Source organism: Toxorhynchites rutilus, chromosome 3 (genome assembly GCF_029784135.1).
Source record: "Toxorhynchites rutilus septentrionalis strain SRP chromosome 3, ASM2978413v1, whole genome shotgun sequence".
Taxonomy (NCBI): Eukaryota; Metazoa; Arthropoda; class Insecta; order Diptera; family Culicidae; genus Toxorhynchites; species Toxorhynchites rutilus.
The window spans coordinates 319,503,317-319,528,263 of NC_073746.1; the positions used below are offsets into that span (position 1 = coordinate 319,503,317).

A 24,947-nucleotide genomic window follows, 5' to 3' on the forward strand; every position below is an offset into this window, starting at 1 on the left:
GGCCCTAATGTATTGAAAATACACCATTGAGCCTTTCTGATTTTTAAATAGCTCTAACGTATTCTCGACATCGTCGATCCACGCTTGAGTTTCACTTCTTCTAGTTCCTTTGAATTCGTGTAAATTACGAATGGGGTCAGGAGTCCTATATTGGAGAAAAGGATCCTCTGCTTTTTGTTTCAGTTTTGCAATAGTTTCAATTAATTTGTTTTGATTTTCTGTTAAGTGTTGAATGTGTTGTATTAATTCGTCCGCAATTGTACTTTGCTGTGCAACTATTGGCACAGACTCATCAAAATCCGGAATCAAAGGCTCCGGTGAAGTCGAATTCCTATCCATATTTGTGCTTTGTGGTTTCACTTTCACTTTTTATTCGCTAGTTTATTCTGCGTTTCTTGTGGGTTTATCGTTTGTGTTTTTTTTTTATGTTAGTATTTGTTTATTCACTTGTGATATTCCAGGTATTCGCTTACCTCGGGGAGGGGCTAGCACCTCTGAATTAGTATCGTTTATATGTCGTTGCAATACATTCACTCAATGTGTCTGATTGCTTTTGTGTTAAAAGTAAAAACTGGGTTACTTACAGGAAAATGTGTATTCTCATCTCCTGGAGTCCTCAAATTGTTCCTTTCGTGCGGGTTCTTTGGGAGGGTTCTGTGTGTGGATTCGATTTCGCTCCTCAAACACACAAACTGCTTGGTATTCGTCCTGCAGCGGTTTCCCGGTGGATGAGTTGTTGCACTGTTGGAACGTAGCTAGTTCGGTTTTCGCGATCACTATTATCACTTAATTACCACACACTTTCACTTGACTGCGCCAGATAGGATCGTGGTATCGAGATGGATAAAAAAAAACTTTATTCTCTCATTTAATACACGTCTTCTTATGTGTTAACACTTTGGAATTCAATTTGGGACTGATTCAGGCAATCCAGAGTAACCTATTTTATTGGGACGAACTACAGCGTCAGCATCCGTGTGTGGTGGCTCGCGGGTTTCGGATTGCACCTCTCGCGCGTGCGGTTCATCTTCAATTATGCTGCATGCGCGTCTCGTTGGTTTCGGGTTGCGTTTCCTGATTATGCTGCAATGCTGCGGGGGCGGGATCCCGTCGTAACGTATATATATAACTTAACTTCCCATGTGAGGAAGTGGAGTTTTTAAAAAAAGACTAACTAAACTAAGCTAAAGCTAAAAAGGAAAACGCGACTGTTCTCGCCGGCTCACTAATTTAATCTGAATCTTTATTCAATTTCTTTTTGGTACAATACGAGTTGGAAATCATTATTACTTGGAGAGATGTTGAATCGGCATAATTTGATGCCTCCGCGGTTGGTCTCTGCTGCGATCCTGTTCCGTTGTTTACAGTCACAGCACGTCTTATGCCGTGGGTATGGTTGCTGGTTTGATTATATGGGCCTGGCGATAACTTGTGGACCTGGCGATAACTTCTCCCTTTGGTAAGAATGAGACGTCCCGGCTCACTAAGGATGATTTAGCTTCTTCGGATGCTGTTATGGGATTTTCTGCTGGTTTTGGTGAACGATCTAAGAAAGATTCGTGTGGTTGAGGTTTTCCAAGAATTCTGATATTGATGCTTTTGGATTTTATTAAGTACAGCACGATCATTATTATAACTCCCAGGATACTGACAATAGATAAACTCATTGATGAGTAATGGTGAATTTTATAGCTTTCCACCAATGAATCCAGATGATTTCTGTTGATAATGTGTAGATCTTCAATAGCGGTCTGGTTTTGGGTAATTTGTACTTCGATTTTCAAACCATCGAAAGGGAGTATTATTGGAATTTCGTTTCTGATTATTTCTGTGTTTGTAAATGTTGTTTTGATCACCTCGATGCTGCAGTTATGAAACTCAATCAAAAATAATCCAGATAAATTTCTATCAGTAATTCCGCAGTTTGTTTTGATTTCCAGAGGAATCATAGATTTTAAAACGACAAGGTGATCAGTTAGAAGCTTGATTTCATTTTTCCGTTCATATTTTTCAAACGTACAATTTCCAGTAAATCCTCGTAATATTTTTGAGAAGCATTTATCATCGCTGTAGTTTAGGAGCATGTCTTCGTTACAAATGTTGTTCTGCTCGATCTGCTGACATTCTCTCGTGATGAAGTAAGTTCCTATCTCGCTCGTCATTGCTTTGTTTGCTGGTATGTTCAATATCTTGTTTCCAACTGGTAAGGTTTCTAGTATCAAATTACTATATGTTACATTTTGAAGAGAAGGTATCTTGACTACAAATATCAGTTCAGATGAATTAAAAAATGCAGATATTTCAAGGAAGTCGTAAGCTTGCTCTATATTTTTGATTTCACTGCCTTTTTCTTCTAATCTTTCTATTGAAAACAAAAGTTCTTCTGGGTGGAGGATATGTTTCGAGATAATGTTAAGTTTTGCTAAATGAATCGACTCTGCTATGTCCTTGAAATGTGAGATTAAGTTATCTAGTAACATCTTGATTTTCATTACATCTTTGATTATTTGTATTTGTTTTGCTGTGTTATCCATACGAACCTGATTGAAATTTTTGACAATGATTTCTTGCTGTTTATTAATTTGTTTTATAATTGTATCTATTCTGTTATTCAATTGATAATTTATCTTGGCTTGTTTGTTATTTTCATTGATAAGTTGATTGCCTTTAATTCTTAGCTCCTCCAAATCTTTAATAATTTCATTGTAATCTTCGTTATCCAAGTTTCCGGTGATAAATTTTATTCCGCTTCCCACAAAATTCAATAATCCTCTTTTGGGTCGTGGTTTATTCTGAAGGCTATGATAAAGATAGTTAAGATTATTAAATTTTGAAAGGATAATTTCGTTCAATTCCGATGTATTGCAAATATTCTTTATTCCGTCGATCATATTTTTTATCGTTATCAAAGTGGGGTGATAAATTTCGAAATCTATGATGTGGTAAATTTTGTGTTCCCCATCTTTGATGTAGTTTTTACCTGATGCTATTGCTAGCAGACCTGGATTGTGACTAAGTTCCATTATTTGTATGGTAGGTTGCCTGCCCATAGTTCCAGATACTAAAACGAGAAATAAGAGAGTTCGGACGGCGGTCCATATCCTAAAATAGAAAAATAGATTAGAGTTCATTTTATTACTTCCTTATTCTACGCATTTTTGTTTTATGTAGTTTCCTATTTTTATCGTCTTCATACGTTTGGTTCCTGTCTTCGACAACTTTAATAGGTTGAAACCATTCTTTAGTTTTTGCTTTAATACCCTGCCGTCTATTAAAAACTGTTTGATCGGCTTCAAGTAATGGTGGGTCTTCTCTAGATGCATTTTGTTGTTGATGTTGTTTCTGCTGTGTATCAGTAGCTCTAGCCTCTGCTTCTTTATAAATTTTGTCACGGTATTCCAAAAGCTGGGCTCTATCTAAAGGTCGTTCTTCTTCGCTTTTTATTCCGTAGAATATTTCGCGAGGTCTCATATTGGTAGAGCTGTGAATTGTATTATTGTACAAGCTACACGATATTTGAAACATTTCCTTATTGGTGACGTTCTCATATTTGTCTTTATTGCATCTGAAAATTTCTTCTATTGTTGAATGGAATCGTTCTACCGTTCCATTTTGTTCACTGTAGTTGGTTGGTGTAAAATACTGTTCAATATGAAGTTTGTCTAGCATGTCCCGCATTTCAATGGATTTGAATGCTGGTTCATTATCAGATATTATCATTTTAGGTGTTCCGTATAATGAAATAAATTTGACAATAGCTTTTCTAATGTCTACTGTGGTTCTTGATTTAATAGGAAGTAGAAATCCAAATTTAGACAGTTTGTCTATAATTGATAAAAATAAATTAGGTTGGGATATTAACACATCAATGTGGATAATATCCAATGGTTGCTTTGGGATAGGGGTTTCGCCTAGAAGAATCTTATACGGTTTTCTCTCATACTTCATTCGATTGCAGGTATTACATAATATGATAAACTTCCTTATCTTAATTTTCATTTTTGGAAAATAGAATCTTCTTCTCATTACTGCCAGATTTTCTTGAATTCCACGATGTGCAATTTCGTGAGTTTCTTCAATTAAAGTATCTTGCTCCTCATCGGATCTCACGTCTATTAGTAAGCGTTGTGATATTCTAACCTTGAAAGTACGACATCTACTGAAATAATTTTTATAAACTATTTGAATTTGGTTTATGAGATTTTCTGGACATATTATGCAATTTGTGCGTCGAGGGTCCATATATTCTTTAAACATTTTAATTAGAAACGGTACGCCAAATATTACTTTGGTAATAGTCCGCCTGTAAACTCTGGGAAACACTTCTTCGAAAGTAGTACTTTCTTCACCAATTTTGAGTATAATTTGATTATGGAAATAATTTATGGGAGCCTCTGTGCATTGTATGAATTCTGAATCATCAGTATTCGCTGAATGCACGGTGATATCGTCGGAAGATGAATCAGTTTCATTAATGTTAAGTTCGTGGAAAACTCTGGACAATCCATCGGCTACCACATTCTGTTTGCCAGGTTTGTATTGGATGTCAAAATCAAATTCTGATAAACTTAACCGCCAATGAATGAGCCTTTGATTTGGTTCTTTGAGGTTTAGGCTGTAGGTGAGCGGTTTGTGATCAGTATAAAGTGTAAATCTGTTGCCATAAAGGTATGGTCTGAAATGTTTGCAACCCCAAACTATTGCTAATAGCTCCTTTTCTATGGTGGAGTAGTTCTCCTCGGATTTATTAAGGGTACGAGAGGCATAGGCAATTGGCCTATCTTTACCTATTGGCCCTTGCGAAAGTACGGCACCTATTGCGTGATTAGACGCGTCAGTGGTCAAAATAAAAGGTTTTGTGAAGTCTGGGTACTGAAGGATGTCACTACTGGTCAAAATGTTTTTGCATTTGTCAAATGCCTTTACGAAGTCTTCATTGTGAACTATTTTTTCACCTTTTCTCAAAGAGTTAGTCAAAGGTTTTGCAATTTTTGCAAAGTCCTTTATAAATTTTCTATAATAACCGAGTATTCCTAGAAATCCTCGAAGTTCTTTATCACTCTTAGGTAAAGGCCAATTTTGAATTGACTCGATTTTATCCGGGTTGGGTCTCACACCTTCGGATGTGACGACATGTCCCAGAAAGGCGACTTCTTTACTTAGAAATTCGCACTTATCCAGCTGAATTTTCATATTATATTTAGACAATGAATCAAAAATTTTCTTTAGATTGTCTAAATGTTCTTGCAAACTTGTAGAAAAAACGATGATATCATCCATATAGATGAAACATCGCAAACCAATATGCTCTCTTAGAATATTGTCCATCACTCTTTGAAATGTGGATGGCGCATTCTTGAGTCCAAATGGCATTCGTAAGAACTCATAGTGCCCATTTTCGACACTAAAAGCCGTCTTTGGAATGTCTGTTTTCTCGACTCCTATCTGGTGAAAACCAGACGCTAAATCAATAGTAGAAAAATAATTACATCTCCCAAGCTTATCGAGAATATCGGAAATGTTGGGGATTGGGTACCGATCGTTGATTGTTTTATCGTTCAGTTTACGATAGTCAATCACTAATCTCCATTTCTTTTTGCCAGAGGCGTCTAGCTTCTTGGGAACTATCCAAACTGGAGAGGTCCACGGGCTAACTGAGTGTCTTATAATACCCTGTTGTAACATCTGGGATATTTGTTTCTGCACTTCTTCTCGATGGCAAAAAGGGTACCTGTATGATTTGGCATAAATTGGTAAATCGTCTTTTGTTTGAATATTATGCTTAATAGCATTAGTGAATGATAAAGCTTCTCCTTCTAATAGAAAAACATCTTGGTTTTCCGCAATTATTTTCAGTAGCTTCGATTTTTCTTCTGAGTTGAGGTGATTCAATCTTAGTTGATCAAAAAGTCTTCGGTTTATTGGAACTGGAGTTGTTGAGCGAATTTGTGTTTCAAAATTATTCAATTCGAATTCAAAGGGTTTCTCAATGTTAATTTTTGTAGGTTCCTTTGAGTAATTAGTAATTGTCATGAAAGCATGATTGTTTACGGCGTTGTATATTCCAGAGTGAATAAATGTGGTATCGGAAATATTCATGTCAGTGTTCACGAAGAAATCTCCTTCACTGATTGTTACTGGAAGGCTCACTACTTTCGTTTCTTCAGGATTCAATTGTATTTCAGTAGCAAACGGATATTTTCTTTTCATTTTTATTTTCCCAGTAGGAAATTGTAACTCATTTGTATTTGTGAGAATGTCGATTCGAAGCATTTGTAAAGATTCGTAACCAATCAGTCCATCAAAAAATGGATGAAAGTCAAAAACGTAAAATTGCAATTTTTGTGTTTGAGGCACTTGAATGAATGGATTGAATTCTACAAAACGATTAATTGTATGAGAACCGTTAATATTAGTGACAATGGCTGGATCGGTTTGTCTGCAATTTTCAAAGTTAACATGTCGGGTGCTTATGTAGTTTTTATTTGCCCCGGTATCTATTAAAAATTTTAAAACTCCTTTCGAAGTAGGAACTTCGATATAAGGTATGAAATTATTTACGTTGGATTGAATTCTGCATCCTGCTGTCGAAAATTTAGGTCATCGATTTCATTTGTGATTTTCTCTTCGTTATTGGTTTCAATTTGTTGGTCTGGCCTCAGGAATTTGGAAGTTGGGTCTATTCATATAATTGACTTGACGAGTTCTCATGGAGTGGTCAACCTCCATCGGTACCGGTCTCGGTTGTTGATCGTTGGGTCTTTGTACATACGCGTCCCTTTGGGGGTTCGGTAAGTTGAAGCGTGGTTGATTGAAAGATTGTGAGTGATGAGCTCTTGGAGGTGGATGGAAAGGTGTTTGCAATGCTCTAGGTTGTGGTTGAAATGCTCTATGTTGTGGTTGGAATTGTCTATGTGGTGGTTGGAATGGTCTATGTTGTAATTGGAATGGCCTAGAATGTTGCTGTGATGATCTAGGGTATTGTTGGAATAAATTTGGGATCGAATTGTTGGGTCTTGGTGGAATTGGGGGTGCAGCTTTAAAAGGGTTTCTAACATAATTATAATTTCCTTCCTCGAGGCAGAGTCGTAACGCTTCCTTTAGTATTTTTGGACATTGCGCTCTTATGATTGGTCCAAGTGGATCCTTTAATCCTGCCAAAAATACTTTTAGACCTAATTCTTGATAAAATGAATTTTTCGCTGCTTTCACGTCAGCATTATTTTCGTTCAAATTGAGAAGATTCACTAGCAGTGAAATTGAATGAGAAATCCGACTATAAAATTCTTCTACGGTAGTGCTCTGGTTCGATTTAAATAAATCCCGCGTGAGGGAAATTTCGTCCCGCTTATCGCTATAATGTGTAATCAATGTGTTTTTAATATCGTCCCAATCTGTCGAGGTGCCGTAAATTTCCAGAACGGTATCGGCATCTCCTATTATTTTGCTACGGATGGCTTGCATCCAGACTTGAAATATAGGGGAATTTCTAGCTTCGGCCAGAAGTGGAATTAAATTGTCGATGCATTTGATGAAACTGTGCAGTTTCACTGGGTTTCCATCGAAACAAGCGATGTCCCTTATGATTTGTGGTGTTTGCAAAGATTTTATGATTGTTTCTGTTCTGGCAAAATTGTTGGCAACATCGTTTTGAACGTTCACAGGTTCAGGTTGATGTTGAATAATTTGTGCTGCTTGCGGAGCAACAATTTGTGGGGCGGCATGTTGAGCAGCGCGTACTGCTTCAACGGCGCCTTGTATCTCAAGCTGAAGCTGTTGAATTTGATCATCTCGGTCCATGATGGCTTGTTGCAATTCTGCAATATGCGCATCCATTTTTACTTTAATTAATTCCGCACTTGATAAAAGTAAATAATCAAATCACTATTTTACGGTGTACTTATTGTTCTTTTGAAAGTATTTTATTTCACTTATATCTCTTATTTATTTAATAGAATAAACTCTTTAATTATTTTGGCACTTGATAGATAGTTAAATCGTAATTGAGTGATTGGTATGTATTGTTTTATTTCACTTTTATTTTTCTTATTTATTTAGTAGAATAAAATAAAATTCTTACCTTAGAAAAAGAAATGGTCCCATATCCTTTGGGTTCTTTTTATGTAGAAGCAGGTCGTTAGCTCCGTGATGTGTCAGCTGCTGCGTTTTGTATCTGATATGCACTCAGGGAACACTTTCACTAAACACTCAACACGGGGCGCTAACTAATCCTACCGACTGCGCCACTTAACTTCCCATGTGAGGAAGTGGAGTTTTTAAAAAAAGACTAACTAAACTAAGCTAAAAAGGAAAACGCGACTGTTCTCGTCGGCTCACTAATTTAATCTGAATCTTTATTCAATTTCTTTTTGGTACAATACGAGTTGGAAATCATTATTACTTGGAGAGATGTTGAATCGGCATAATTTGATGCCTCCGCGGTTGGTCTCTGCTGCGATCCGGTTCCGTTGTTTACAGTCACAGCACGTCTTATGCCGTGGGTATGGTTGCTGGTTTGATTATATGGGCCTGGCGATAACTTATATATATATATATATATATATATATATATATATATATATATATATATATATATATATATATATATATATATATATATATATATATATATATATAAGTTATCAGCGAAGCCGACCCAATCCAACGGCTGAAGACGTTGCAACAACAACAAGAAGAACTAGCAACAACGTTATCATCATTAGTCAGCACTACGACGTAGCAACCGACAAAATCCCACGGCCATCAGCGAGAACTGCAACAACAGCATACCTGCACATAGCACATGAATTGCAACGCTAACAGTCACCTGAACCGAACACCTTCCTGCGAAATCCGACGACGCGACAGCCCAAACGTAATGGAATTTGCTGATATAGGGAAATAGAGTCAGGGACTTAAGCTTTGCTTGAATGTTTATTGGAAGGAATAAATCAGTCTGTTTTAGTCGTTACTAGTGATCGGTCATAAATTGTGTTTGTTTTTTAAAAACTTATCCATTATCCACTGATATGTAACTTATATATATATATATATATATATATATATATATATATATATATATATATATATATATATATATAAGGTGTTTTTGCATGTGAAATAAAATTCTGATAATACGCGAGCGGCACATGAGCAAATCTAACAGTTCGGTTGAAAAGTTTATAAGGTAACACAGTTTTTTTTTCAAAATTCTATTTTATTATTCAACATAATTGCTTTCGAGAGCGATACAGCGATTATAGTGATCTTACAACTACTCCATACAATTTTTATAGTACTCTTTCGGTTTTTTTAAAACAGGCCTCAGTTTCGGTAATCACTTCATCATCGGTCTTAAATTTCTTTGCCAGCGAGCATTCTCTTCAGGTCTGCGAACAGAAAATAGTCGCTGGGGCCAGATCTGGAGAACACGATGGGTGCGGAAGCAATTCGAAGCCCAATTCATGCAATATTGCCATCATATCCATTTTTTTCACAATAACAAAAGTTGCTTCACTCTCAATGCTGCAACTCACGAACCGACCGATTGCTGTCAAATTTTGACACGTATCCATTGAAAGATGGTGCTTTGTGATAGTGAAGTAGAGGCGCCATCTAGACGTTAACCTTATGAACTTTTCAGCCGAACTATAACACTTATAACACGTGGGACTTGGGGCTCTTTTGGTATTAACAAGTTCTTCCGCACAGTAACTCGATGTTGATAATTCCTCAATATTTTCGTTCGTTGATCGTATTTTTTCACATATTCACGTTGGAAATCTTAAACCCTTCTGATCGTTGGCCGAAGCATTTTGATTGAATGTAATACTTTTCCGTTTACTATTTTTGGTAGCAGAGGCAGCCGTGGCAGTGTTCCGAGCTCTGCAATACAATTTTCCTAACCAATGTTGAAGTTGCTAGAACTTACATCACAGACCCATTAAACGTAAAAATAATAATTGTATTGATACCAACACAATTTTTTTTATTGATTTTCATAACATGAAACGCTATGACTCAGGAATAACATTTTATTGAATGGCTGTTTCGATGATGTTGTCTGGCATCAGTGTCGAAAAACTAATGATGCCTTCACCAAAGCAAACAAAACCATGGCGGAAAATTGAAAAATGAAAAATTAACTTTCAGAGCACTAGCTCGAAGTTTTCCGAAGTTTTTCATTATACATTGCGACGGCAGATGAAATTTCAATATTTGGTGAGTAATCGATTAGAGTTTGGTTAATATTACCTGATGGGAAGTGTGCGAAAACGATCGTTTTCTACACACTGGGGTAAGGGAGGGAAATGAAAGAAATGAGCGCCATTGTGGCAGCCATTTGTGGCTTCCTTCCACCTTCACCTTAACAGCAGCCAGTAAGCATGCATCGATGAACGCATCTCAGATATCGACATATAGACATCAGACAGTTCGGCACAAGATTCTCATTTCTCTTAGCATCATGGCTGCTAAACATAATCTTATTCCGTTAGTTATCGCAAGCTGCAAAACAAAGGTAAGACACTTTAGTCATGCTAAAGCAGTTTAAGGCAGTATTCTAGTCTAGAAATTTTGAAAAAAAATTAAAACAAATTTCTTCATATTTGTGTAGTTTAGAGGCCATCGCCAATTTTCACCGTGAGATAGCGTCCGGTCAAATAGGATTTCAACCAATGCAAGAGATTTCCGCTGAAACCAAGCTTGTCTAACTTTTGCACTGCAATATCGTGGTTGATTTTGTCGAAGGCGGCTGACAGGTCGGTGTAGATAGCGTCCGTTTGATTCATACCATTGGACATTCCATCGAATATGTACTTTGTGAAAGAGAGAAGATTCGTTGTGGTAGAACGCTTCGGCATGAATCCATGTTGATCGATGGAAATGTATTGCTTGCAATGGGAAAATATCGGTCCCATAACTACGAGTTCAAAAAGTTTAGAAACTGCGCTCAGGACAGAGATTCCTCGATAGTTATCAACGTTCATTTTGTCCCCTTTTTTTGTGGATCGGAAAAATGTATGCTCTCTTCCAAAGCGCCGGAAAGATACCCGTTGACAAGGAAAGGCTGAACAAAATCCGCATTGGAAACATCAATCCAACAGCACATTTTTTTAAAATCAATGATGGGATTCCATCCGGTCCAACAGAATTCGAGGATTTCAATTTGTTGAACGCTGATTGTAGCATTGAATTGTCGACATCGATGCGGAAAAAAGATTTGTTTTGAAGTGGAACGCTTCTTGTGGCCATTGAGAGTTGCTCTTGAGAAAGGCTCTCATTTGAGAAAATGCTTGAAAACTTCGCTGAGAAAAGATTGCAAATCCCTTGAACATCAGATGCGCTTTGTCCGTTAAGGAACATAGATAATGGAAGTTCCGACTCGTTGCTCATCGTATTTCCGTATTTCCAAAATGATTTTGGATCTCTTCTAAACTTTCTTTGAACCCCACGTAGATATATTGCATGGCATCGTTTGCTCGCTCTTTGGTACTGATGGTTCAGTCGTAAATAGTGTTGCTTGAAGATTGGGACACGGTTTTTTGAATAACTCCTGAGTGCAGCCCTCTTGGCAGTTTTGAGTCGTCGAATTCCGATGGTTTGCCACGGTTGGTGAGTAGATGAATGTCTATTTTTCTTAGGAACATGCCTGTCAACTAGGTAGCTCATGATGTTCGTGAAGGTTTGAACAGCACCGTCCACGTCGTCCTTGTCCAAAATTGCGTTCCAGTCAATATTCAAGAGCACATTAATTATGCTACTGATGTCAAATTTTAAAACCATGTGTCTTTTCTCTCCTTCGATTTTTTATGAGAATAGGATTTTATGACCTTGACGGAAGGCGCAAGCAAGCTATATCACTTATCCAGGGCATTTAAAGTATAAGGTAAGGTAAGGTATTGTATTATAGAGACTTTAAACTTTTGCAGTTCATTCGTCTCTAGCCTTGAGAAAGGCCCTTTGAAAACTCTACTCTATTCTACTCCAGCGCTACCACCTCCGCCCTCTTGCCTTGAGAAAGGCACTCGATCCCTCGTCGTCCGGCCCGTCCAGCAACGATGTTGTCCAGTCGGTGTCCACACGTTAATCAATTGAATCTTGATGCAATATATACTGCTACAAATGCTCCAGGACGCAGTGCTTTCAAACGAGTTGAACGTTGGATGGCTTCTCTTTCCCGGGAGTAAGCAGGTTCAATACTTCCTCATGATCATGAGGGATCTCACTTGGATGAAAAACACATAACAAGGGATCCGGAACTGGAAACGAAACATTTTGAGTACGGGGAATCGTTAGTTGATGTGTGGAATAACCTAGCGATCGATGGGTATCCCGTCAAAGCAGAATATATTAAGTTCGCAAACTTCCAAATCGATGAAGCAGAATTAGTAGGACGTTAAGCCGAGCGGTTTGCTCGTCACGTACGGACAACTACAGGGTGTTCAATGAGTTCGAATACACATGAAAAATGAATATAAGATATTCTTTTCTGCGTCAATTTTCATTGAGGCAATGTTTATTAACAACCTTTACAACTTTTTACGGGTGAGAATGTATATATGAAACATTTCTTCGTGGTATATATAACCACTATGAATAAAATAAATTCAGGCATATGTAAACGCTGGTGAATTTCTTACTGATAAGAAATCACTGAAGTTGGATGCAATTCTACTTCAGGTGAATGAATTCACCGAAAATATGAATATATTCATTATATAAGTTCGTGCTAGTGTAAACGGTTAATGCGATTTCCATGAATCTAATCATATTTCTTCACATGAATATATCACTAGTCTAAACCCACCGTTACCGAGCTCGAATTTCATGTGTTGCAAATTGCATGTATTTAAGCGTTTCTAAAACGTTTCCCAAACGAAATTGTCATGGACGCAAACCAAAACAAACTAATTCTCTGAAGGAATGAAACCAAACAACTCGAAAAAAATTATTATTACCCTTACACCGATAGTTTTCCCTCGGTAAATGCTATTGAATTACTCGGTATCGATAATAGCAAAATACTGCTAACGAGCAAAATTCTTATCGACTCGATTTCTATATTACAAGTCAAAATACAGACTCTAATCGCTCAATGGGAATCAGTTTTAAAACTAGAATTAAAGCATTGACGTAGTCCTCACGCTAATTACATCTTTTTTGGCGCCATCAGTGAAAGCTATCCTCGTTAGAAAGGGTCCCTTCGACAGAGAAAACAAAGGTGGAATGAAGCATGAACCTAAATGATAAACATTTATTCGTAAATATGTTTCTTCCGTACACTTCACGCTGTATACAATGTTGCGCCATACGAACATATGAAAATTAGATTTTCAATTGACGAAACTAGCAACTTTGAATAAAAAAATAGCAGTAAATATAATAATCAGAATCAAGTAGTTGCTTTCCGTAGAAAGACTAAAACATAGCAGATATTCGGAATTCTTGCCACTACATAATCCATGAATGATAGTACATAATGTGCATTCCAGCTCCGAATAACATCCCAGCAATCATCTTTACTCTCTCCGAAGATTGTCTAATCGCGCTTGAAGATCTGCATCAGCATCAGAAACCGGAGAGCCTGCTCCGGAGCCGCCTGGTGCCGCGCCACCCCCGACAGCTGCCGCTTGGGGCGTCTTCACGCCACCAGCCACCGACAGTGATCCTGATGCCTGCGATAGTATGTTTAGAAGGATACATTAAAATCCGACGGTTTTCAGAGCAATAACTGTTCTCAATCCTACTTGCGGAAGACCGGAAAGCTGATCGTTAAGCTGCAGACCCAGCTCATCCAGAACCTGTGACACAATGGCATCAGTTTCCTCCTCATCGCCTTCGTCCTCCATTGCGTCATCCATCGCGTCGTTTATCATTTCCTCCTTCATGTCCATAATCTCCGACTGCTTCTCGAACTCGTGCAGAATCTTCTGTATCTGTGGCAAATTCAGCTGACGATTCATATTGCTCATTGCCTTCGTGACACCCTTCATCGCTTCTCCCATAGCATTCTGCGACTTTAGCGTTTGTATCTTCAGCGAAACGGCCTGGATGTTCGCCTTCATGAGCATAAATTTCCGCACGTAACGCCTCGTTCGGACCAGATCCTTTGCCATTATCTTGACCGCGTCCAACTGGTTCTCCTTGGCGAGCTTCTTGATATCGGCGATAATTTTCTTCTCCTGCTGTTCCATCTTCATTTTCTCCCGGTCCAAATCTCGCATTGCCTTGTTCAGGGCTCGTTGGTTCTTCCGCATCATCTCGTCCGGAGTCATCTTTTTGCCGAATAACCACTCCATTTTAACGCAGGTTGTGTACAAATTTACAGAAAAAAACACAAGTATAATTGCACTACGGTGGTTTATTAATCTTTCGCGATCAACTCTCCCTGAATTTGTTTCCAATTACTGACTCATCCACAGAGTGAAGGTGAAACAGCGAACCAAAAACAACAATCATTTGACAAACAGATTTCTATTATGAGAGAGTGGCGGATTGTGGAACTCGGAACCAGAGATGCCAGGTGATTTTTTCAAACATCTTCACATGGTACGAAAAAATGTCTTCAAATGTCTTCACAATCATATCGAAGGAAACTAAAATTCATAACTTACTTTTGAACAAAGTTTGATAACTTATCCAATGGTTATTCTAACTGGCGTTGTATATAGCGCATTTCAATAAACTTACCTTGAGGTTTAGCAGTTTATTTCAATAAATTTGAACAAAGAATATATTCCGCAACTGTGAACTTAATTCTATGAATTCAGAAATGATAATTGACTTGATACACCATTGATTAAGCGAATATCGTCCAGATCCCCCACAAAACCGGTACTGTGATAACTCAATATGTTTGTTTCAGCTTTGAAGATTTGGTTGTAACTCGAATAATTTTCATAAAACTAGTTATAGTGCAAATGAACTAACGTCTTCTAGAGACAATATGAATTCAGGCCGCTTGAAGTTCTCCAAAATTTGAAGAACCTCTGTCCTAACGAGTGACAAATCACTAATCACAACAATCGAGCCCACGTGCTTTAACAAGGTTTTGAGCCGTGCATCTCAACTACGGCAAATTGGCAGGTTCAGTAGTTGGTATTGGCGTTATTATCTTGTGATACGCAACAATCAAAAGGTGCGTATAACAGAGTAACACTCGACTGAAGGAAAATCAACCGAGCGGAATTGAGTGAAAAATTTTATTACTACCGAAAAATTTGCAGAATATGGACATCTTTCAGGATCAGGGATCTTCGCCTAGAACATAACGGATGCATCATTTGATAGCGACGTTTCTGATGTTCCCATATTTCGGACAGACACCGATAAAGAGTTTCACCGAGTTGTTGACCTGGCATAGATTGCAGAGAAGGCGATACGATCCCCTGTTGAAGTTGTGTGACACGTTGCAGTAGCCACTTCTCAATCTGGACGAGATTCCCTGCTCCCTCATTAATCCTCCTGATGAACGACCAAAAAACTCACATAAGGACAGGCAATATGTACTCACTATTGGCTGGTATCCATGAATACCTGGCCCTAGCCGTATCGATGGCAATTGCCAAGTTCGTAATTAACAAGATCGATTTGGTGAAGCGAATCAGGGCAGCCTAAAAAATGCCAGTTGTCTTGATTTTGTTCGCGCTAGCGAACGGATTTCCCAATAAGGCGAAATAATGCACTTCTCTCAATCTTCCCCCCAATATAAGCAGGATAACGTATAAAAACATGTTATAACATGAATTATCCAACAACCCCGTGTTAAGCAGAATGAGGACAACAAAACAAACAAAAGACAACCAACACTACTACAGACGCGATGCTGATTGTTGGGCGCAAATACTGCGTAATTTGAGTACGAGCGCATAGATTGCGATGCAGTATTTTTCCTCCTCATTCAAGTTTAAGATTCCGTGTGTTTCATATCGCAAGTTCCAAGTGTACCAAGAGAATAAAATCTTTAGTTTAGTAGAGTTCATTTTTATGTAACTTAATTTCCTAAATGAGCACAATCCTTTTAGAGACTATTTACCAATGTGAAAAATAATCCGTTGGCACAATACTAACAGATTTCTTGCTAAAAACGAAAGATTGTCTTGAGAGTTTACCAAGAAACCAACCACAAGCGGCCCTCTAGATCCATCTGTGTAGCAGTTCTCATATCAGGGCGTTGCAAAAATTCTTACTCGTCTGTCCGTTGGTGGTTCCGTACGAAAGAGAGCATTATGGCAGAAAATGAAAAATGAAAGCATGAAATATTCATTCATATTTCAATGCCAAAATTAACCGGGCAATCGTATGCCGTTCGACGCTCGCTAACGCTCGGGCCCAACTAGAGAATCGTCTCCTATGTTTCAAACTAACCGGGCAATCGGTGGAACACAGGTATAACCGGTACCAGTGCGAACAATAAAATTGCTATCTGTAGTATTTCGGCTCCGGTGACTCTAATACGTAAGTACCGATTAACCATTTTCAACTTAACCAAAATGATCCTTTTCAGCGCATCCCTTTCTATAGCTAACGATTCTTTATTGAACTCTGTCGCAATCCAGGGTTTAACCACAACCATCAAAGCAAGAATAGATTCCTCATTCAATAGATACCCGGTGCAAAATAAACTCTCCACTAGTTGGTATCGAGGATCGATTGAACCATTCGTGAATTCAGTATTGACATTATTGACACTGTTGTTGTCTCTACTGAGCCCATGATGAAACATTCCATATTGTTCGCATTATCCATCGTCAATGGCACAATTGGCAGTCTCGAGCGCTTTGTTGAAAAAATATTATTGATGCTTCGTTTTTCACTAGTGGTTTTGTTCAGACCGGTAGCAAAATAGAAACGGGAACACACAGTGTTTTGGCTGTCAGCGAAAACATATTTGAACCCCTACAGAATCATAATTAAGCGAATTTTCGTTTTCTTTTGTACTTATTTTTAAGGTACTCTACTTCGAACGTTATTCGACCTCGAGATCGAATTCCCAAGCGGGTATCAGTTTATATACCGATTTTTGCGATTTAATTTGCTTGTTTTCAAAGCAATTTTAAGCTATTGAAACAAGTTTTTGGGTCAATAATTGACAAGCAATAATTAACAAACATATAACTCCTCTTTCGAAAACAGTGATTATCATACCATTTCGTTTAGCATGAAAAAAATATTGACGCTCAAAACCAACCTAGCATCTCCAACGAAATTTTGAACTTACACCCCAGTACAGAAATTAAATACGTAGCCCTACGAGAAAACACATCTTCAAAATAAACTGTCAACGAGACGTGACGCACAACACGGCATTTTGAACTTAAACTTATGGCTAACTACCAGTTACATTTCATCAATTGTTCCATTTTATGCATCATAAAAAGTTTTGCTAAATAAATTTCAAACCCATATTCTTTCAATTTCTGATTTAATCGACTTTTGCTAAAAAAAAATGAACCCTTTAGTTGTTATTAAATCATTTTAAGATTTTATTTTAACGTGTTCGAATCATAATCGTTGAAATGAATATTACTTTTATTTGAAAATAATAGATCCATAATAAACTATATTTCTAACAACAAATTACAGCTTTATAATATTCCCTATTTAATTATGAATCAATTTTAAGTTAGGACATTTTCAATTATAATTCAGATTCCATCATTATGAATCCATAGCAGTCTGGCACCACTGCAACAGCCTTCTGTCAATGCGTGTTGACTAAACACAGATGTTTACATTCGATTACACCGCTGTGATCATAACACATTCCAACTCAAGTTTTGATTCTAAACTCAATGCAATATTCATGCATTGAATCAATTGTTTTCTTACCAATTTCACAAAAACATCCCGATTCTCTGTAATCACCAAAGAATCTTGCGACGATCCAAAAATGTCTCTCGGAGTGAAAAGACCCCTTGCGGAACCAACGCAGACAATTCAGGTACCAATTTTCGAATTTCTATGCATTATCACTGGTTTCATACATCTTGTTTTGGGTGTGATGGGACAGGAACCGGCCCCGATCGTCCCGCAGATCGTGGGCTCGAGCAGCGTCACCGCACGAATATACAAACGCATTCGGCTGACAGCTCGCAAAGCGACCGGTGCTCCGGTTTCCATTTTGGCCTATGTGAATCTGCTGGAGGATGCGGCCAACAGCAACGATGCGTTGCAGATTCTCATAAAAATTTCCGACGCGATGCAGTTCGACGAGACCGAATTCCCGGAGGCGATTCGCAAGCTGGTGGAGCACTTCCAGCGCGAGCAGGAATCCGCGGTGAGGGTGAAAATCCTGTCGCTTTTTGGTGATTTGGCTACCGAGACGGGAATCGACGGGCCGCAGTTAATTGACGAAGTTATTGGCCTGCTGAAGGCGGAAACATCGGCCAAGGTGATATCGCAGGGATTGCTAGCGCTGGATCGGATCGGAAGGGCGTGTCCGACGTCGGTGGCGTACATTAATAAGATGGTTTTCTTTGCCAAGAGCAAACTGTTCTCGTCCAGTCATAACGTCCAGAGGCACGCGATTTTGCTGCTGGGAGCGTTCGTGTTGGTTTCGGACGCGGAGAAGGAAAGTTTGGAGCTGATTGGCAAGTACACGGATTCGCAGGATGCTCGCGTAAGGGCACAAGCGTTTCGTTCGATACTGGCTATGGGAGAGCGCGGGGTAAGCTTGCCGGCAACGCTTTATGCGAGGGCTTGCGCTGCTCTGAACGATGACTACGAATGTGTGCGGAAGGAGGCTCTGCAGTTGGTGTATGAGATGGGTATAAGGCACCCAGAGGGAACTATTGTAGTAAGCGATTCCGAGCAGGAAATTCGATTGATTGACGATGCGTTTGGGAAGGTGTGCAATGCAATTTGTGACCTTTCAATGCATATTCGTACACTGGCCGCAGAGTTGCTGGGAGGAATGACAATGGTCAATGATGAGTTCCTCCATCAGACGCTTGATAAAAAGTTGATGAGTAATATGCGGAGGAAGAAAAGTTTACACGAGCGGAACGCGGAGCACTTTACCAGTGGTGAGTGGTCCAGCGGGAAGAAGTGGGCGGATGACGCACCGAAGGAACTGGTGAATGCGGAATCCGTGTCGCTGATGGCTTCCGGAGCATGCGGTGCACTGGTGCAGGGTTTGGAGGATGAATTTTTGGAAGTGAGAACAGCTTCGGTAAATTCGATGTGTAAGCTGGCGCTTAAAAATCCTCCGTTTGCTGTCACATCGCTCGATTTCTTGGTGGATATGTTCAACGACGAGATCGAAGAGGTTCGATTGAGAGCAATTTATAGCTTGACGGCCATTTCCAAACATATCATTTTGCGTGAGGATCAGTTGGAAACAATGTTAAGCTCATTGGAAGATTATTCCGTCGAAGTTCGCGAAGGACTTCATCTCATGCTGGGAGCCTGTAAGGTCTCCACAAAGGCTTGTCTGTCACTAGTCGTTCAAAAGGTACTCGATGTGCTGCTGAAGTATCCTGAAGATCGACTTTCAACTTTCGGTTGCATGCAGCGTGTCGGTCAGAAACATCCTGAGATATGTATGTCGCTAACCCCTCAGTTACTTCAGGATCATCCATTTTTCGACAGCGCCGAACGGGATGTGGAAGATCCATCGTACGTTTGTATTTTGATCATGTTATTCAACGCAGCCCAACATCTTCCGCCAATGCTAAGTCTCTTTCCGGAAACGATCGTCAAACATTATGCGTATTTGCGAGACACAATGCCAAGTTTCGTTCCTCATCTGAATTTGGGGGGCCAATCAACCGAACTGACATTAACCGGTTCCACCGGCTCTCGACAATTTTTGGAAACCATTCTGAATAACACCCAACTCTCGTACTCAGCTCCCCAAGCTCGTCAAGCTCTACTGAAATCCGCCCAAGAAAATCTCGACCGTTTAGCCGAAATTGATCCATCATTCTCAGGGACGGCCAATTTCACTGCCGTCTTTCTTGGCACCCAACTTCTGATGGAGCAGTTGCAAGGGGCCACTGCTGGCCAACCGACGAAAGCGCCCCTAAAAGAAAGCCTAAGCCAATTGATCCGGAAGTGTCTCAAACTGCAGAATCTTTTCTCCAATCTCACACTCGATGATCATCTGCTGGTAAAGCAAATGTGTCTCCGTGCCAGTGCCCTAAATTTGGTGTTGGTCGTAAAAGATCGCACCCAAAGTGCGCTCGCGCCTTGTCAGCTTCTGTTGCACATCGCGGCGGACGCCAGCAACTATCTGCAGGAGCACAATACGCTCGTGGCGGATTCCTTCACCAGTACCATCCTCACCAAGCTCGCTTCGATTGGAGATCCTCGTCCGGGACGAGTTTTTCGGGAGATCCTTCCGGTGGTGCAGGCCGCCCCACCAGTGGTGGTTCCGCAAATTAACACAAACGTGAGGATTTTCAACAACAATATATAATCATGCCAAATTACTAACATACCTTTGCGTTGCAGATCAAAATGAGCAAAGCCCGCATCCTGGAACCGTCGGAGAACTGCTTCAACTCGGACAACGTGATCAAGGTCACCGCCGGACTTATAGCGGCCGTTCCCCTCGTAGCTGAGCTGGAGAATTTGCAGGAGTGCCAGCGACAGGATTTGCGCCTCAAAATCAAGTATCCGGACCAAAACGTGCACATCATTGTGCCCCGGAAGCGCGATCTAAAGAAGATTATGACGGAGGAGGGCGAGAGTGAGTCCCATTGGCGGCTGCGGACGACGGTGCTGTTGTCGCACAGCGTGTGGACCGAAGCCTCGCCGGTCGACATCAGCATCTGCTTGGCGGTGAGACCCAGCAGCGATCTCGAGCTGTGCAAGTCGGTGAAGGTGCAGTTTTCCCCGAAACCGGTTAAGAGGGGAATTTGAGTGGTGGGAAATAATAAAAAATTTTTCAGATTTAGTGGAAACATAATATTTACAATTTATTTACCAATTATTGCACTGACCTGTGTCCAAATAGTGTTACCACAAACGACTTTAATTTTTTGCTTCTGGTTTCCGTGTCCAAGTGGTTAGCGTCACACCTATTTTGATGAGGGCTTCGGTTTCAATTTTCTGTTCAATCGAAGGTTTTTTCGCCAAAGAAAGTATCCGATATGTACTGGTACACGCGTATTTTCAAGCTTGACACTTAGAGTACATTCAAGGCGTGGTAATTGTCATTGGAATCAGAAAATGTGTTTCAAATGAGGATCAGCAAGGTTGGGAACCTTCCCGTTGGTCTCAGATACCTCACGCGTCCACGTGGATCATTTGATGATATTTTATTTGATCGGGAGTGAACTGGAAACACACACCTGGTCTTGGCTCCGAGAACGTTTTGAAAGTTGATGGTGTATAAAAGCGGCGATGTTATGTCGCTGTAATCGTGCGGCCTACTGGACATCCCGACTACAGCGATAGTTTACCAGATATCCGCAATGTAACGAACTTCTGAGCCGGTTTTTTGGGAGACCGCAGTACAACATCGCGATGGGCAAATGTAGTTAAGGCAGGAGGAGAAAGTTGTAGTGAAGTGGAGAGATGCCAGCTATCATCGTCGGATGGAACAATGTCCGCGAAGCCGGATTCGATGCTGTTCCAAATTTCTGGCTCAAGAAGCTGACCGTTGCACATCCAAAAATAACTGAGTGTTTCAAAAAGGTGTTACGTGACTCACACAACCTTCCTGAATTTGCCACCCGGGGCGCCACCTTCCTTCTCTCGAAAGACAGCAACACATTGAATCCAAAGTACATACCGATAACGTGCCTATCGAGTCTGTACACAATATTAAGCACCATCATAACCGCCAAAGTTTTTGCACACTGCGATCAACATCACATAATCGCAGAAGAGCAGAAAGGATGCAAGAAAAATACGCATGGCTGCAAAGATCAGGCCACCATCGACACAGCCGTAGTCGGACAAGCGGTATATGATTAGCGGAATCTGAGCATGACCTATATCGACTATCGGAAGGCTTATGACTCCATACCTCACACGTTTCTCGCCCAGATATTGGAGATCTTCAAATTTGATCCCACCGTCGTTAGGTTCTCGCAGCATGTGATGAGGCAGTGGAGCACGTCTCTGCACTGTGCAACTTGAGTCTGCCGCTGGAATTCACGTAATACACGTCTCACCACGTTGGCTGTTTGACACTGTCGAACGGGAGCTGCGGTTGTGATAGTCGATCGAGTTCGAGACAGCATATAATGTAGGGTGATATATGAGACGGCACGGCTTGTCTCACACATGCACCTCAGTGGTGGGGAAATATTGCAATCTAGAATGCTGCAGATAAAAAGGAAGATATTCCAAGGTGACTGTTTCAGTCCGATTTGATTTTGTCTCGCACTGAACCTCCTCAGTAGGACGCTCAAAAGAAACGGTTATGGCTATAAGATAAGGTATGGCAACGGCGCCCACGAATAAGTGACTCATACTTTTTATAAGGACGCTCCTAAGATATACGCTGATTCATGACAGCGTTTAGGTGTGGCTATCTGGGTTGTCGAAAAAATAGGCAGAGGCATCTGCATAGAGTTCGGCCTCGACAAGTGCCGCTGTGTTCCCTGCTAATCTTCAGTTTTGGAGTACAGTAAACATTCACTAACTGGGCGAAAAGAGAAGACCACTTATCGACATTCGCTTTTTAACTGGTCCGGCATGTTAAACGTCAAATAAAATCGAGGGAAACTTCAATGAATTGTTTGATTCGCTTAGTTCCTGTAATTGGATAAATAAAAGGATTCCAATGGAAGTTTCGCATTGAGTGCGACAACAGGTATGACATATGATTTGAGAAAATTGTTTTTCTGTAGTTTAATCAATGTTTTTGTCGTGCGAAAATAATGTCAACTTTCATAACATTTAAAATTACATTCGAAAGCCCCTCACAGCAAATCTTCCATCTGAATATGATTCGATTGTTTACGAAATTGTGCTTTTTAACTGGTCCAAGGACCAGTTAACGTTCGCCCAGTTAAATAGCAGACCAGTTAAACCAGGACCAGTTAGCGAACGATTACTGTAGTTGTGCTCCCTTGGCCGAGTGGTTAGCGTCATAACTAACATGCCGGGTGTTCGGGTTCGATTCCCGTTCTGGTCGGGGGAATTTTTCGTCAAAGAAATTTCCTCCGACTTGTACTGTGATCACGCGTATTCTAGAGCTTGCCACTCAGAATGCATTCAAGGCGTGTTATTTGGCATAGAAATCTCAACTAAGTACTAATAAAAATGACGCAAGTAATACTACGTTGAGACGGCGAAGTTCCTCTAGGAACGTTAGTGCCATTGAAGAAGCTGGCTAGATTCGTCTAATCAAGAAGTGAGATAAGTTATCTAAAAAAAAATTCACAGGAGGGTTGTGTCCGAGACATAAGACAATTATGACATAAGACAATTACCAATACCGAACACAATGTAACATAAGACAATTACCAATACCGAACACAATTATAATTTTTACTCATCAGTAAAAACATGTTACTTTAATATAGAGAAAACATATTTGAAATGGAAAAGGTATTCTTTTTTATATTTTTTACTTTCTGAGTGTTTATTCAACCCAATTCAATTTTAATTGGATTAACAACAACTAATACTATATATAGAGGATATGGGAAATCACTTTTTCGAATATTTCTTTACTTTTCCAATTTTTCTCGCCGTATAAACTTCCCTCGGGTGAAAATGAACACAAAAAACAAACAGCTTAAACTAAACGACCCGTTCTCGAGCGGGAACACGCCTTGGTTTTTAATTTTAGGAAATTAAAATAAATCGTTTCATATATCAAGTCATTCTTAGCACAACTGCTACCATATACAATTTTACACTTACACTTGTGCTAAATTTTTCACAATAAACGATCGGTCATTGATATGAAATTTCATGGAGCAACCTCCGACTTGCATATATTTGCAATACCGATTTCCCCGAGCACCTTGGTTTTGTTGTCTCTGTTAGGGAACACATTTCGATAGAAACAAAAGCTCACCCTACTTTATGGATTTGCAATACCGATTTTCCCCAGGCAGCTTGGTTTTGATGTCTCTGTTAGGGACTCGCCGCATGTGTCATCAATTTCGACCAATCAGAAGTGGGTATTTCCGTTAGGATAGGGGATGAGATTATTTTCTTCAATATAAAAAATTGTTATGGAGTACCGAAATCGATTGACGCAAAAATGTCATCAATCCACCATGAAATGACTGAGCAATAAGCGTTTGAAATTGTACAATTTTCAAGATGTAATCGATTTTCGATTTTCAATTTGTACCCCAATATGTTCCCGAAAGACGTAATCCAACGTCAAAAAATCTTATATGAAAATTGTGCATGAAAAAAATGTATTTGAATGATGTGTTTTAGTAGAAACATCAGGCAATATATATAAAAATTTATGTAATTGTTTTGAACAATCAAAAATCAAAATAAAAAAAATTAATACATTTTAATTTTGTCAATTTAAAACTGCCTTCGGGCCTGCTAGTTCGATGGGAGATTAATCTGCCTCCCTAAATAAATATTGCTCATGGCGTCGCTTGGTGCCGCCGAAAGCAGACTCGTTTGCTGAGGAGTGCTGAGCGACAATGAAAATGTCTTTCTAAAGATAGGTCGAATAAGAGTATGAACTAGTTTTCTTCGCAAGAGCCCTTCTCAGGGCTAGAGACGAATGAACGTAAAGTTTAAAGTCTCTATAATTCAAAAGAAGAAAAATATTGCTACCAGATGTCACGAACTTCGACATTTTTTGCTAGTATGGTGCTACTCGCCCGTGTAGTTGGCGCAAAGGCACCGCGAAAATATTATTTTATAGAATTCCTTCATGCATTTGTCTGATACGGGCTGTGTATCGTTCGTTCTTGATTTTGAAGGGACTTTAACCTAAAGGTCATTCGTCCCAAACGGGCTGTGTATGACTGGAGCGTTCCGTTATATACATGCATGCATATGTC

At 39.7% G+C, this 24,947-nt stretch overlaps 2 protein-coding genes across 2 annotated transcripts; one reads left to right on the forward strand and one right to left on the reverse strand.

The window, feature by feature from the left end:
* Positions 1–13,228: 13,228 nt before the first annotated feature.
* LOC129776602 (charged multivesicular body protein 2a) lies at positions 13,229–14,451 on the reverse strand. The gene is made up of 2 exons (XM_055782335.1): positions 13,749–14,451; positions 13,229–13,676 (listed from the first exon to the last, which is right to left on the reverse strand). The coding sequence occupies exons 1-2, from the start codon at positions 14,298–14,300 to the stop codon at positions 13,521–13,523; spliced, it is 708 nt and encodes a 235-aa protein (XP_055638310.1). The 5' UTR covers positions 14,301–14,451; the 3' UTR covers positions 13,229–13,520.
* A 3,263-nt stretch (positions 14,452–17,714) lies between these two features.
* On the forward strand, positions 17,715–20,914 carry LOC129778870 (integrator complex subunit 4). The gene is made up of 3 exons (XM_055786022.1): positions 17,715–17,944; positions 18,014–20,395; positions 20,458–20,914. The coding sequence occupies exons 1-3, from the start codon at positions 17,894–17,896 to the stop codon at positions 20,866–20,868; spliced, it is 2,844 nt and encodes a 947-aa protein (XP_055641997.1). The 5' UTR covers positions 17,715–17,893; the 3' UTR covers positions 20,869–20,914.
* Positions 20,915–24,947: the final 4,033 nt, after the last annotated feature.